The following is a 13,678-nucleotide window of genomic DNA, read 5'->3' as shown; positions in this document are numbered from 1 at the left end:
CTAGGCATGGGTCCTCTGCTCATGGTCTCACGTAAGTGAAGTCTATGGAAAACCTGGGCTGTGTTCTCCTCATCTTCAGGCTTGATTGGGGAGAATCCACTTCAAAGTTTATTCAAGTTATTAGCAGAATTTAATTTCTTTGCAGGTGTATGACTGAGAGTCCCATTTTTCTGCTGGCTGCTAGCCAGGGGCCACTCTCAGCTCTAAGAGGCTGCCTGCAGTTCCTTGCTATGCATCTCTCTCCATAGGCCCTCTCACAACATGAAAACTTACTCCTTCAAAGCCATGAAGGGAATTTTTCTCTCCAGCCTGCTAAACGGAATTTTACATAATATGTCACAATCATAGAAGTGACAACCTATTGGTTAGAAGCAAGTTACAGTTCCAGCCTGCACTCTGAAGGGAGGGATTACACAAAGGCATGGACACAAGGAGGCAGAAAATCATGCAGGCCACCTTGGAGTCTATCTGCCAGAATCAGCCTAAAGACCAAGACGATACGTGAGGAAAATCCCAGCTGCATTCCTCTAAGTGATGGCTTGAACAGCACAGACTGTACCCAGCAAGGAGGGGCTCTAGGCACTGCCCTCTGCTCCACATCTCATGCCAAGCTCCTAGAGGGAATCCAAGCCTTGGGCACAGGATAGTCACTCAAATTTCTCCTGGGGATGACCCACCTACATAGGATGAGGTAATTAGCTACCCCTTCTCTGTAACATCCTCATTCTGATCCCTATCTTTGCCCCTCCCCAAATGTGAAGAACTTTAGCCATATCTGGTCCAACTGCCTTGGGCTTACAGACCGCAGGATTCAGCAGGGAGCCCCAAAGCAAGGTCAGCGTACCTGAGCTGGGCTCCAATATATCTCAAGATAGACAGGTCATGTCTGGGAGTGAGACCCAGTTCTGGGCACAGTAGACCCAGTTCATTGCTTCCACAGAACCTCATCCCCACCTTGGCCACACACATTCTTTCCCCAGAGAGACTCATCTAGATTTATTCAGTCTTCCCTGGAGATTCAGGTGAGATGGCAAGACTAGAACCATACCTAGAAACTTGGGGAACCTCCCCTGCAAGTCCCACCGAGGGTTTTCCTATGGAGAAGAATTACCTCCTGTGTATTTACAACCAATACTGGAGAGGCATGGCAGAAGTCAGTCAATCCCTTCGACTCTTTACGGTTCATAGTTCTAAGATAATGGAAACTCTTCCTTATTTGAAGATACTGGAAGAATGATATAGCAAGCTCAATGTCACAGGCTTCTGATGAGGACCAAATTAGATAACACATTGTGAAATAACACTGAAATGTTTTCAAGTGTATGCCACCCACCCCACAGTTAGACAATCTGAGCCTGGCTGTAGAGGGAGAAAACAAGAACAACAAATGTTTATTTTATAAAGGAAGAAAGCAAAGAAGGTTAGCAAGAGAAAGCTCTGCTCCAGACATGATATTTAGAGGAACATAAACTTCCTAGTGCAAGGGAGGAAAGACTTGTATTAAGAATTTCCAAACATCAGTCAAACCAAAACTTAGCACTTGATAGCCCCTTTAACAGGTAATGATGGATACTGTACATAAAGAAACCTGAGCAGAAGAGGATGACTATGAAGGACAAGGTGATGAGGGTATAGATGGACATCCGCTTCTCCATGGTCCCCCTGATCAGGCATAGGTAGGGTCCAGGGCAACTATCGGTTCTGCAGTGAATAATGGCTTGGCTCACCAGGGGCAGGTGTTGGAACATGAGAAGGAACAAAAACACACACTGTGAGCCAACCTGCAGGAGGAAGTAAAGGAGGTACAAAAGCAAAAGCATCTTCTCCTGGTGAAAGTTCAGGATTGACTTCTTTGGAGAGGGTACATGCTCCTGGATTCCCACCATGGAACCTTCCTCCACTTCACCTGCCACTGACTCCACTGACTTGACCTTGATCTGCTTATGCCGAATCTGAGCCATGAAGAATTCCATGAGGAAGAAGAGGGCCAGGAAGATGAAGAAAAAGAAATACCAAATTCCCACTACAGGACTGCTAAAACTTTTTTCAAAACACTCTATCAAACAAGGATTGGTGACATTGCCATGGCACCAGAAATCTTCGTGGATGAGGGACCAGGGCATGCGGACTACGTACACCACCACTCCGTACACAGCGATGAAGCCAAACCACAGCTGCCGCCCGATGTAGTAGCCAGATTTGTCACCAGCCACAGAGTGTAACACAGGGATCAGTCCCGCCACCGCTGCTGCAGCCATCTGCTCAGCCTCTCAAAGGACAGCGGACTCCAAGACCCGGAGAACTCCGACCACACCTCAGAAAGGGAAGCAGAGAGAACACAGGGTTAGAACGTGAGAGCAGGTACCAAGAATCCTCAACACATCCGAAAAGCCTGCTCAAGTTTTAGATGCACCACCAGCTCTCAGTTTCATATCTTTACACACAAGCAGTATTTGCATACCCATAGTGGGGTTATTCCTCTCTCTACATTTCAGCTTATGATAAAGGTTGTCCACCTCTTACCATGCCAACTGCATTACAATGACGTGTGTATATCTCATCCCTCCTACTAGATTATAAGCTTCTGGAGGTCAGGAATCAAACTTTACTCATATTTACAATGCCCATATCATCCAACATAGACCATTACATATATTAAGGAACTGATAGACTTGATAAATGAATACAGAAGGGAAGGAACAAATAAATGAATTTAATAATTCTGGAAGGGTCTGGCTGTTCTAGAAGCTCTATGGCAATTTCTATACTTTGTATCTTTGCCAGGAAATTTCCTAAGACTATAGAGAAAAGGAGTAAAACATTTTCTTTTCTTTCTTGCACATGACTTCTGTTCCATCCACAGCTCTTCAGAGGGTTCCTATTACCATACTTTATTTATAATAATAATAAAAATACTGATCACTTACTGACTGCCTATATACAACAAGCTCTGTGCTGGTAGTTTGGATATATTAGCTTTACAGAAGAGTAAAACATTCAAAATCTTTTTATTAGCCCAATTTGGTTAATTGTGAGAGTTTGTCCTCTCTTGTAAATGATAATGACCAATCACTTAACTTGAGATTTAGAGTACTTAATAAATGCTTTGGGTTTTTTATTGTGGTAAATTATATATAACACAAAATTTACCATTTTGACTATTTTTAAGTGTACAGTTTTGTGGCATTAAGTATATTCACACTGCTGTGCAACTATCCCCACTATCCATCTCAGAGCTTTTTTCGCTTCCCAAAATGAAACTCTGTGTCCATTAAACACTAACTCCCATCTCCCCCCTCTCTCCAGTCCCTGGCAACCTCCACTATGCTCTCTATCTCCATGAATTCGACTACTCTGATAAGCTCCTCTAAGAGGAACCATATCATCTTTGTCCTTTTGTATGTGGCTTATGTCACTCACCATAATGTCTTCAAGTTTTATACAATTTGTAGATGTGTCAAAATTTCCCCTTTTTATGGCTGAATAATATTCCAATGTATGGATATACCACATTTGGTGAAGCATCCATTCGTTGATGGACATTTGGGTTGTTCCCACCTTTTGGCTATTGTGAATAATGGGGCTATGAACATATGTATGTTTGAGTCGCTTCTTGTGAGTATATAGCCAGAAGTAAAATTTCTGGATAATATGGTAAATCTATGTTTAATTTTTGAGGACTCGCCACACTGTTTTCCATAGTGGCTGTTTCATTTTACATTCCCATCAGCAATGCACAAAGTTTCTAATTTTTCCACATCCTTGTCAACACTTGTTATTCTCTGGATTTTTTAAAAAATGCTTTGGATTTTTATTGAAAAAATTGTCACAACTAGTTATGAATTGTCACACACTAGTTGTCACAGCTAGTGCTGAAAAGTCTCTTTAAAGGGTACCTGAGACTCGGCAATACTTCTAAATTATCTTAAGTATCAGGTCACAGTTGGACAGCCCGTACATAAGAACCATGAGAGCCAGCCTCCAAAGTAAGCTAGCAGATGCAGGACTGCCCAGCCATCCCACCAAAGAAGGTGGATGATCAAGAACAAAAGCTAAAAGGGCATGTGGGGACACTAGAACTGATACATATACTGAGCACTCTGCTATCAACTGACTGCATTCATTACCTCATTTATTCCTTAGAATAACCTTATAAGATAAATATTCTCAATTTCCAGATAAGAAAACTGAGATTTAGAATGGTTAAGAAACTCCCCCACAATTACTTCGCCCGCTTCCAAGCTCATGGGCCTGAGATGACAGGGAAGAAAGGGGGAAAGCCACAGTGGGGCCCCCCACACTCACCTGCCAACTCTCGTGATAAATGAAACAGTTGGTGTCTAGGCCCACGGCTCTTTGCTTTTTTTCCTTCAATGACAGCTTCGTGGCTGAATCCCAGTTAGCTCAAATTGAAGAGCCAAATCTCCAGTAATAGGTGTTGAACAGTGACTAAAACCCCAGGTTTTCACTGCAGCAGCTGAGTTTCTACAGGAATGTATTCTGTCTAGACTACTTATGTCCTGCTTTGTTGTCACAGCTCTGAAGCCCCCACTTTTTCTTTCCTTTCCTACTGAAGGCCTCTGCTCATCAGGAAACCTCCCCTTCTCACCAACTGCTCCTCTCTTTAGAATCTCCCAGCTAGCTGCCCCATTGGCTAAGCCACCTGCTCGTTATCACTCTCAGAAAAGCGGTATAAGAGAACTTCCAGATCAGGTCTCCTATAGTTTAGAAAGAAGGGTTTTTATGGTATCAGGAGACTGCTCTGAAGGTTGAGCCAGGGCCCTGGTGATATTCCTGTCAAACTCTGTCTTTTTCCTTCTGTCTGTTCCTGGATTCAGATGCTATAATAGTCTGAACTTGGAACAGAGTACCAGCAGATTCAACAAGGAGTGTCTGGTACTTTTCCAATTCTTTTCAAATCTCCAACCCCTCTCTCCTACACTCCCATCTCATTTAAACTGAATAAACAGAAATCACCAACCAGGGAACTCCCTCATTTTCCGAGTGAGTCCCAGATCCCATCCTTAGTCCTTTCTGGGGACCCTGCCCCATTAGTCAGCCCCTCTCTCCCTGAATCCTCAATTTCTGCCTCTTTATAGAATTTTTCCCACCACCGTCCTGTTGCCACTGTCTAGCTTCTCTAGTCTTCCTCACAGCCAAGCTCCTTGACAGACGAGCTCATCTACATGGGCTGTCTCCATCTCCTTACCTCTGGGTACACTTTCATCCCCTCCCATGTAGGGAAGTCAGCATCTCCATCTTCATTAGATAAGAATGACTAATTCGCTGTTTTCCTTTGCCTTGCCTGACATCTCAGAACTACATTTTCAATTACAGTAATTCTATTAGGCTAAGTTCACAGTATATTTATTTTTCTTTCCTGATATTTTTTATTGTAATTTTACAGTTTGATACCAAAAGACATACTGTAAGCTACCATATATTCTTTGGAGCTAAAATTTGTAGATAGACAAAAAAAAAAAAAGAAACACCTGGATCAATTTGTGTTCAATTCAAGAACGATTTCAAAAGAACGGTTATCTAAATTTGGTCAAACATATGAAAAAAAAAACCAGTATGCAGTCATTTAACTCTAAATCTTCAGTGCTTGGCATTAAGTAGATCTCAACAAATTCTTGTATAATGTGTGAATGAAAGATACAAAACCAAGAGAAGGGAAAACTGCAAAAATCTATGTGCTTGGTAAACACAACATTGCTTCATTCTGTATGCTTACTATCAGCTACTAGAAAGTATATAGAAAAGTAAAAATAGATAAAACATTGAAATAGTGGAGTTGTATGTGAATCTACTTTTCATTTGTTTTACTATTATTACAATGAATAAAAACTGGAGTGGGGATGTGCTAGAGCTCTCTGTAATACAATTATACATTTCATTGCTTAATCTGGTAGAAAATGTAGTTTGGGTTAGCTATTGCTGTGAATCAAACCATTTCAAAACCTAGTAACCTAAAACAGCAATGACTTATTTATTTCTAATGACTGTGGGTCGGAAGTTTGAGCAGGGCCTAGGTGGCCAGTTCTTCTCTTCGGATCTGGGGTATCTCATGAAGTTTCAGTCAGATGGCAGCTGGGCTGAGCCGGAAGGTTTAAGAAGGCTTCACTCACATGTCACATGTCCAGCTTCCAGGCATGGCCTCTCTCACTGCATGTGCTGCCTCATCTCTTAGTATTTTATCTCAACTTTTTTTACTGCATGGCAGCTGGCTTCCCAGTGAGCATAAAAGCAGAAACTATTCTTGCCTCTTAGGCGCTAGCCTCAGAAGCTACACGATGTCACTTCTGCCATCTTGAACCCACAGAGAAAGAAATAGATCCAACCCTGATGAGGTAAGAGGCAAGGTCTCGCATAAAAAATTATACGAGATGGGAGATACAGTTGTGGTTGCCTTTGGAAACTTATGCCACTGGGTGTTTAAATGATGTTTCATTCCCAAATTTACAAAGAAAGCTTCATTAAGCCACTCCTACTGAGCAGGCAGCCTGGTGTAATAGACTCTAAGAATAGTGGTGCATAAAACCCTGAGTGTTCTTTTTAATCATCTCAATTGATATGAACAAAGAAATTAGCAGCAGCAGTCTTGAGCAGATGTGAGGGTAATCGGAGGCACATCCAGAGGCACTGAGCCTGGCTACAATGGGACTCTTTACGAGGGGCTGCTAACCTAATCTTCTCAATATGGGCTCCTGAACTTTGACCACAATCCCCTAAAAATGATAGGAAGTCACTGAAACATTTCAAGTAGGGAAGCAACATGACCTATTTTATATTTTATATAACCAGCCTGTCTGTGGTATGAGTGTATTAGATTGAATGGAGACAACAGACCAGAGAGGAAGCTACAGTTAATATCTAAGCCATAAAGGGCGGAGGCCTGAACCAACAGGAAGTGGGGACATATGGTGTCTGATTGAATGTAAGCAGTTAGGGAGAATGTGGCATCAAGAAATGAGAACCCTAGGTTGTTATTAAACAGCTAATTTAAGCATAAAGAGGAGTGTAGCAAAATATTGGTAATATAGAGTAGGGGTGTGCTATTAACTTTTAGTTCTTCACCAAGGATCTAGGGGGTATCTTTGTCTTGGTTTGTTCATATCTTTTTTCATCAGCTGGATTCTCTGTAACCTACTTGAACTCTTCTATGAACCACATCAAAAATATTACCATATTCAGAGCATAATCTATGTCTTGCAACTCTCAAAACAGTCTGTTATGGGCTGAATTGTGCACCCCCCACCACCACCAATTTATATGATGAAGTCCTAACCCCGCTGCATGACCATATTTGGAGATGGGGCCCATAAGAAGGTAATAAAGGTTCAATGAGATCATAAGGGTGAGCCTTAATCTGATAGGACTGGAGTCCTTATATGAAGAGGAAGAAACCCAAGAGCTTGCTCTCTTTCCATGCACCCACAGAGATGAGGCCATGTGAGGACACAGCAAGAAGGTAGCCATCTACAAGCCAGGAAGAGAAGCCTCACCAGAAACCAAGCCTGCCAACACCTTGATCTTAGACCTCTGGCTTCTAGAACTGTTAGAAAATGAATTTTGTTTTTTAGACCACCAAGTGGCATTTGATAAGGCATCTGTGTTATTTCGTTAGGGCAGCCCCAACAGACCAACATAGTCTTAACAGGTAGATATTGTCATTCCCATTTATAGATGAGGATAAGGCTCAGAATTTGACTAAGATTCCATGGGCCGTAGCAGCTCACCCTCTGCACTCCAGTGGAGGTTTCCTTACATCAGCCTTTTGTTTTTGCAGAGAATTGTCTGGGCTAATCCAGGAAGTACCAAGTCTTTACCAACCCTATTTCCAAGACCCTAGCTGCCAGTCTCTGTGTCAGCTTACTGTGCAGACCCATAGAATGATGGAACTTTAAGACCTGCTCTGAAAAATTATCCAGACAGGCTTCCCAGTCTCAGAGGTACAGAGATCTGCTACACCACTCTGTCCTCCTGCAATAGCAAAGGGGGTCATATAAGTCATCTATAAACTTCTCTGTGGGAAAAGAGCTACTTGCTGGCTGTATGTGATTTCATAGGACACTCCAGCACCTCATTACCTTTTGGAACCACAATGTTGCTAATTTTAAAGAGGAGTCTTTTCTGATTTAATTGTTTCTCGTTATCTTCACCTAAGCTACCTAAGCTTCTAATAGCCTTGTTTTAAGTATAGGTGGACAAGGGCCCTCCTGAAGTAACTTCTGATGTTTTAATGTGAACCAGATTAAATTGCTTATTTTGCAGATCAAAAATGATTGAGTATCAGCAATTTCATAAACACAGTTGGCCCTCATTCCTTTCCCTTCTCTCTCATTTGGTAACTTCTGGGTGCCCACGACTCATGCCGATCTCTGATGGCCCTGGGTCGCTAACTGCTTCCTACCACTCAGCACAGCAGTATCCCAGTTCTGCACAGAGATGGAGCCTTAGAGAACAATGCACAAAGGAGAGACTATGGCCATAGAGGTAGAAGGAGGCTGCAGGAACCAGGTGGCAGAGGATTTAAAAGGATCTAACTTAGTGGGTTCCCCGCTCTCCTACCACAACCATGGAACTTTAGAGTGCCTCCAGAAGGGACAAGGAAGGCACTGGGAGTCCAAATACCCTCACCACTGCTATCCTGGCCTCATGAACAGCCTTTGTACAGCCTGGGTACTGGTTTGATAACATAATGAAGGGAAAACAACCATGTCACAGTTCTCATTAAAACCAGCTCAGATTTTGTGGCTGGCAGGTCCCATTTGGCAGATGTTGGCAGGATTTTGTCAGAAAAATCTTGTGGTTCAAGACAAAAACAAGGAAAGTTCAAGATGAGCAAAAGCCTGCCATGCCTTGTCACAGAGTTGGCCTGATAAGGCCCTCAACATGTCCCACCGTGGGCTGGACTAGACCCAAAGGGTTAGATGAGATGAAGTTTAAGGGGCAGGGAGGGGCTGTGGTTCAGGCTGGCCTTCCCTAGGGTACTCCTTGCTAATTGTAACAGGCTGCTAGCTACAAGGATATCAGCAGGGGTGCTCTCCACATTCGGGATGGAGCTTTCTATGAATTGGTCCATTGATTAGCATACCCAGCCTGGGAGAACTAAATGCCAATAGCACTTTCAAGGAATCGGGACAACCCATGAGCCTAGCGCTGGGAGTTTAGGGCAGTTTATAGTGCTATGACCTCCCCATTTAAAAGAGACATTCTCTTAGAATTTTCCAGCTCTCCTTCAATCCAGTCTTTAGTTGGACTCTACCTCCCTAACTCGCTGATCTGGTGACAATTACAGAAGGCAGGATGGGTGAGCTCAGGGGAAGTTTGAGAAGGGAAATGCTAGGAATGAATAGTCTCCAGCCCAGCTTCAGGAAAAAGTGATACTGGTAATGAGTAGGAGGAAACAGAGGCAGTGGGTAAAACCCAGCACCTGTGGCTGAGGCAACAACATGTTTGTGAAAAAGAGAAAGAAGGAAGAGGGCCATCTGTATTCCTAGGGCCTCCAGCCAAGACTATAAATGCACAAGTACATACACTGCCGGGGTAAGGCCCTTGCCTCACCACCACCAAGAGATGGAAGCTCACTTGAGATATTAATAAAGTAGGCTAAGAGGAGGAAAGCAATGTCCCATGGGCTCTGGGCATGAGAACCCAGGTGTCCCAGGCAACATCCATCATCTCAAGACCAGTTTTGATAAAAGGTGTTTCAGAAGACATCGCCTCACTCCCTCACTCCCAAGGTCCACACATGAGCCAAGAAGGGTGACTGCCACAGAAGCAGACCAGTCAAAAAGCAGCAGTGAAGCTGAGTGAGGTGGTACCAGTTTTCAGTGTCAGAGTGGAGGCCCACACTGTGTGTGGTGAGGAAGGCACTCTGAAAACCCATAAGTTGCCCCACCCATCAGAGGTGGTTAACACTCATCAATACCACCTTGTTGAAAACACAAAGAAGTAGAGTTCTCTATGGCAGCAGTCCCCAACCTCTTTTGCACCAGAGACCAGTGCTCCTGTGAATCTAATGCCTGATGATCTGAGGTGGAGCTGAGGCGGTGATGCTAGTGTTGGGGAGTGGCTGCAAATACAGATGAAGCTTTGCTGGCTCACTCGCCACTCACTATTTGCTGTGTGGCCCCGTTCCTAACAGGCCATGGACTGGTACCAGTCCGCAAGCTGGGGGCTGGGGACCTCTGCTCTATGGTATCTCCAGGGCCTAGAGGAGCTGAATAAGTAAGTAAATAAGTAACAACTTACTTGGGCCAAGAAAGATTTTGAAAATTATGTATTTCACAGTGCCTTGGCTTGAATTAAATAACATCTTGCCCAGAAATAGACCAGGTCACCAAGACTCAGGACTATGACCAGAGGGTATACTCTAACAAATAAAGGGCCAGGACAGTAAATTGGTGTTCTCTGAAACAGCAGCCAAGAGGAAATCATAACCCAAATATCTATGGAAATTCCAGGGCCATCACAGTGAAGATGACAGAGTGCTTGGGGCCTAGAAGACCCAGAGGTGGATCATCAAGGAGAATTCCCTGTGGGATAGGAGTTGTGGTGAAACTAAAGACTTAACCAATACCCTGAACTTAAGAGCCAGTCAGTTGTCGCCTACTGAAATGTTCAGGTGGATCATCTCACCTGGAGGATTTCTGGTTTATAAAGAATCACGACATTGAAAGCACGTTACCATGTAGCTTGTGCATGAGATCATGATCCAGCATCCTAAGATAAAGCAGTGACAGTGCCAAGACACATCTTGGATGTTGTTCTACCCTTATAATGCATCCTCGAGGCCAGGACCCAAATGGGCCTTCGCCTGACCAATGGTATGTACAGGCCTCATATCTATGTAGTACGAGTGAGCAACAATGTATGAGAACTGTGTGGTACATATGCATACAATATACCATAACTGAGAGAGACTATTTTCATATGATCGCTGTCGTGTGTAAGAGGATACTGCAGCTCTAACTGTAGGGATCCTTACCAATGACCAAGGATTAGCATATGAGAAAAACAGAGCTAGTGCTCTAATGAAGAACTCATGTAACTATCCTTGACGTGCAGGACTGGCCCTCCTTCAGACACAACCTGGACTTTCTGCCCATTATACCATCTATAGGAGGTAGCGGAAAGAAATATAAGATGGAAAAGACTTCCGGATAAGCAAATACACAGCACCACCCCCAATCTAAGCCAGAGGACATACTGTCTACCAAAAAACGGAACTGCATACAGGAGTTATCAACTGGAAAAGGTGAATATCTTCACTTCAACCTTTCCATAGTGCAACTCCACATGGAGGAGTGGACATGGGACTGGATGTGGACATTACTCCATTAAGTATTTTTTTTTTCTTTCAGCAGCAGTGACTATGGGAACCATGAGGGTAGGGCCCAATGCCCTGTCTGAGGGAATGGTAGACTCTGGACAGACCATAGCATCCCATTATCTCAAAATTGCCTTCCCTCTAAAATGGTTTGGGCAAATCTTCTTGAACTCCAGCCCCACAAAGGAAGGATGGTGGGAGAAGATATATGCAGACCATCAGGAAGAAGTGGGAGCATTTTTTCATGACCAGCTCTAAAGCCATGGCCTATGGAAACAGAAGTTTTGAAAGCACAGCCTCTGGCAGATGCTGCCATCCTACCCTTTTCCCATAGTACTAGAATTATTACCTGGGCTCATAGGAGCTCTGAATAAGCCTCTCTTGTAGCCCAAAACATTCTAGTCAAGGGGACGTGAGTAGGAGTGAGGTGTGCACCTTCCAGGTCGTACCTTCAAATGGAAAGGGCTCTCCCTCCCCTCTTTCTTTCCCCGTCTGAAATGCCATCTCCAGACGGAGACAAAGACGTTCCCCGATGGATAGTGGAATAAAAAAATAGAGGGAGCCTGAATTTTTACTTGTAAAAAAAATACAATGTTTTCTCTTTTGTTTTAAACAATTTTTAATATTTTCAATTACAGCTGATATACAATATTATGTTAATTTCAGCTGTACAACATAGTAATTAGACATATATATAACTTATGAGTTGATCATCCTGATAAATCTGGTACCCATCTGACACCATATGAAGGTATTACAATATTATTTACTATATTCCTTATGCTATACTTTACATCTCCATGACTATTTTGCAACTATCAATTTGTACCTCTTAATTCCTCCCTTTTTTCACCCACTCTCCCAACCCCCTTCCCACCTGCCAAACATGAAAATGCTCTGTAAATGAGTTTGTTTGTTTTGTTTATTTTATTCTTTAGATTCCACATGTAAGTGAAATCATATGGCATTTGTCTTTCTCTGTCTGACTTCCTCCACTCAGTACAATACCCTTTAGGTCCATCCATGTTGTTACAGATGACAAGATTTCATTTTGTAAGATGGCAAGATTGTAAATAATGCTACAATGAACATATGGATTGGTACGTCCCTTCAAAGAATTATTTTGGGTTTCTTCAGATAAATGTCCAGAAATGGGATTACTAGGTCCTTCTTTGCCTTTGTTTTAAAGTTTATTTTGGTGACGTCAGAAACATGGCGGAGTGAGAGACGTCTTCAGATCTCTCCCTGTGAAACAACAATAAGGTGAACATCGAAAACTCAACAAAAAACACACAAACTGCACACCAGCATGTCTAAGTGTGGGATCTACACATAAGAGCTAACACAGGTCAGAACACCAGGAGTCGGGCGGTAGACTGGAAGAAACAAAGAAGCCGCCTCTCCCAGCCGGAGCTCCCTGCAGGAGGAGGGGGAGGAAAAAAGGTGCGGTGAGTTCCCTGAACAGCCCTGCCTGGGAGAGCTGTGAGTTCCATGCAGCTAGTGGCAGCGCCCAGGCATCAAGGCAGAAAGCAGAAAAGTGGAACGGCAGAGAAATAACAGTTGATTATTACCAGCAGTGGTTGCAAAACGCGAGGCTGAGCCACAGCCCTCATCCCCTAAACCAGAGGGCACTCCCCATGTCCTTTAAGATGGAACACTGCGGGGCCCCGGGGGAATTTGAACAAAAACTACCAAAACTGTCACTAACATTGCCAGGGACTGAGACTGAGGGTAGCGAGTGTGACTGAATATAATAATTAAAAAAAAAAAAGCCATTATTAAGACTTTACATAAAGCGGGGATCCAAGAGGATCAGATGCCACCTACTGGAAACCAAAAGAAAAGCATTTTCTTTGCAACAGGCCAAAGAGAGACCTTTATATAATAAATCTTTCTGGAGGGAAAAAAAAAAAAAAAAAAGCAGAATACACTTCCATTAATGCCCTGGTGGAGAAATAGTCCATTAAACACCATGAACATCAAGGTGACAAGGCAGCTCAGAAAGAAAGATAAAAATCTCCAGAAAATAACCTTAAAGATATAGAAATATGCGACTTAAATGACAGAGAATTCAGGATGGTACTTCTAAAAAAAAAGACACGATAATATCCAAAAAAAAAAAAAAACTCATACCAACAATTTCAGGACTTGAAAAAACAACTAGATGAGCACAATGAGTTTTTTAGAATGGACATTGAAACCCTGAAAAAGAACCAAATAGAACTTCTGGAGATGAAGAACACACTGCAAGAGATGAAAATAAAATAGCAAGGTTGGGAAATAGAGTTGACCAAATGGAGAAAAGGATCAGTGATATCGAAGACAGAAATACAGAAATAA

At 43.0% G+C, this 13,678-nt stretch overlaps 1 protein-coding gene across 1 annotated transcript in view; it reads right to left on the bottom strand.

The window, feature by feature from the left end:
- Positions 1 to 1,362: 1,362 nt before the first annotated feature.
- LOC105297250 overlaps positions 1,363 to 13,678 on the bottom strand; it is a 33,633-nt gene continuing 21,317 nt past the window's right edge. Inside the window, exon 3 of the mRNA XM_011367804.2 lies at positions 1,363 to 2,314. Coding sequence (XP_011366106.1) covers positions 1,518 to 2,258 — 741 coding nt within the window. The 5' untranslated portion in view covers positions 2,259 to 2,314 and the 3' untranslated portion in view covers positions 1,363 to 1,517. The remainder of the gene's footprint in view (positions 2,315 to 13,678) is intronic.

This window comes from Pteropus vampyrus, unplaced genomic scaffold (assembly GCF_000151845.1).
Source record: "Pteropus vampyrus isolate Shadow unplaced genomic scaffold, Pvam_2.0 Scaffold137, whole genome shotgun sequence".
Lineage (NCBI taxonomy): Eukaryota > Metazoa > Chordata > Mammalia > Chiroptera > Pteropodidae > Pteropus > Pteropus vampyrus.
The sequence above is the reverse complement of the archived record's forward strand: the minus strand, read 5'-3'. Positions and strand labels throughout refer to the sequence as shown.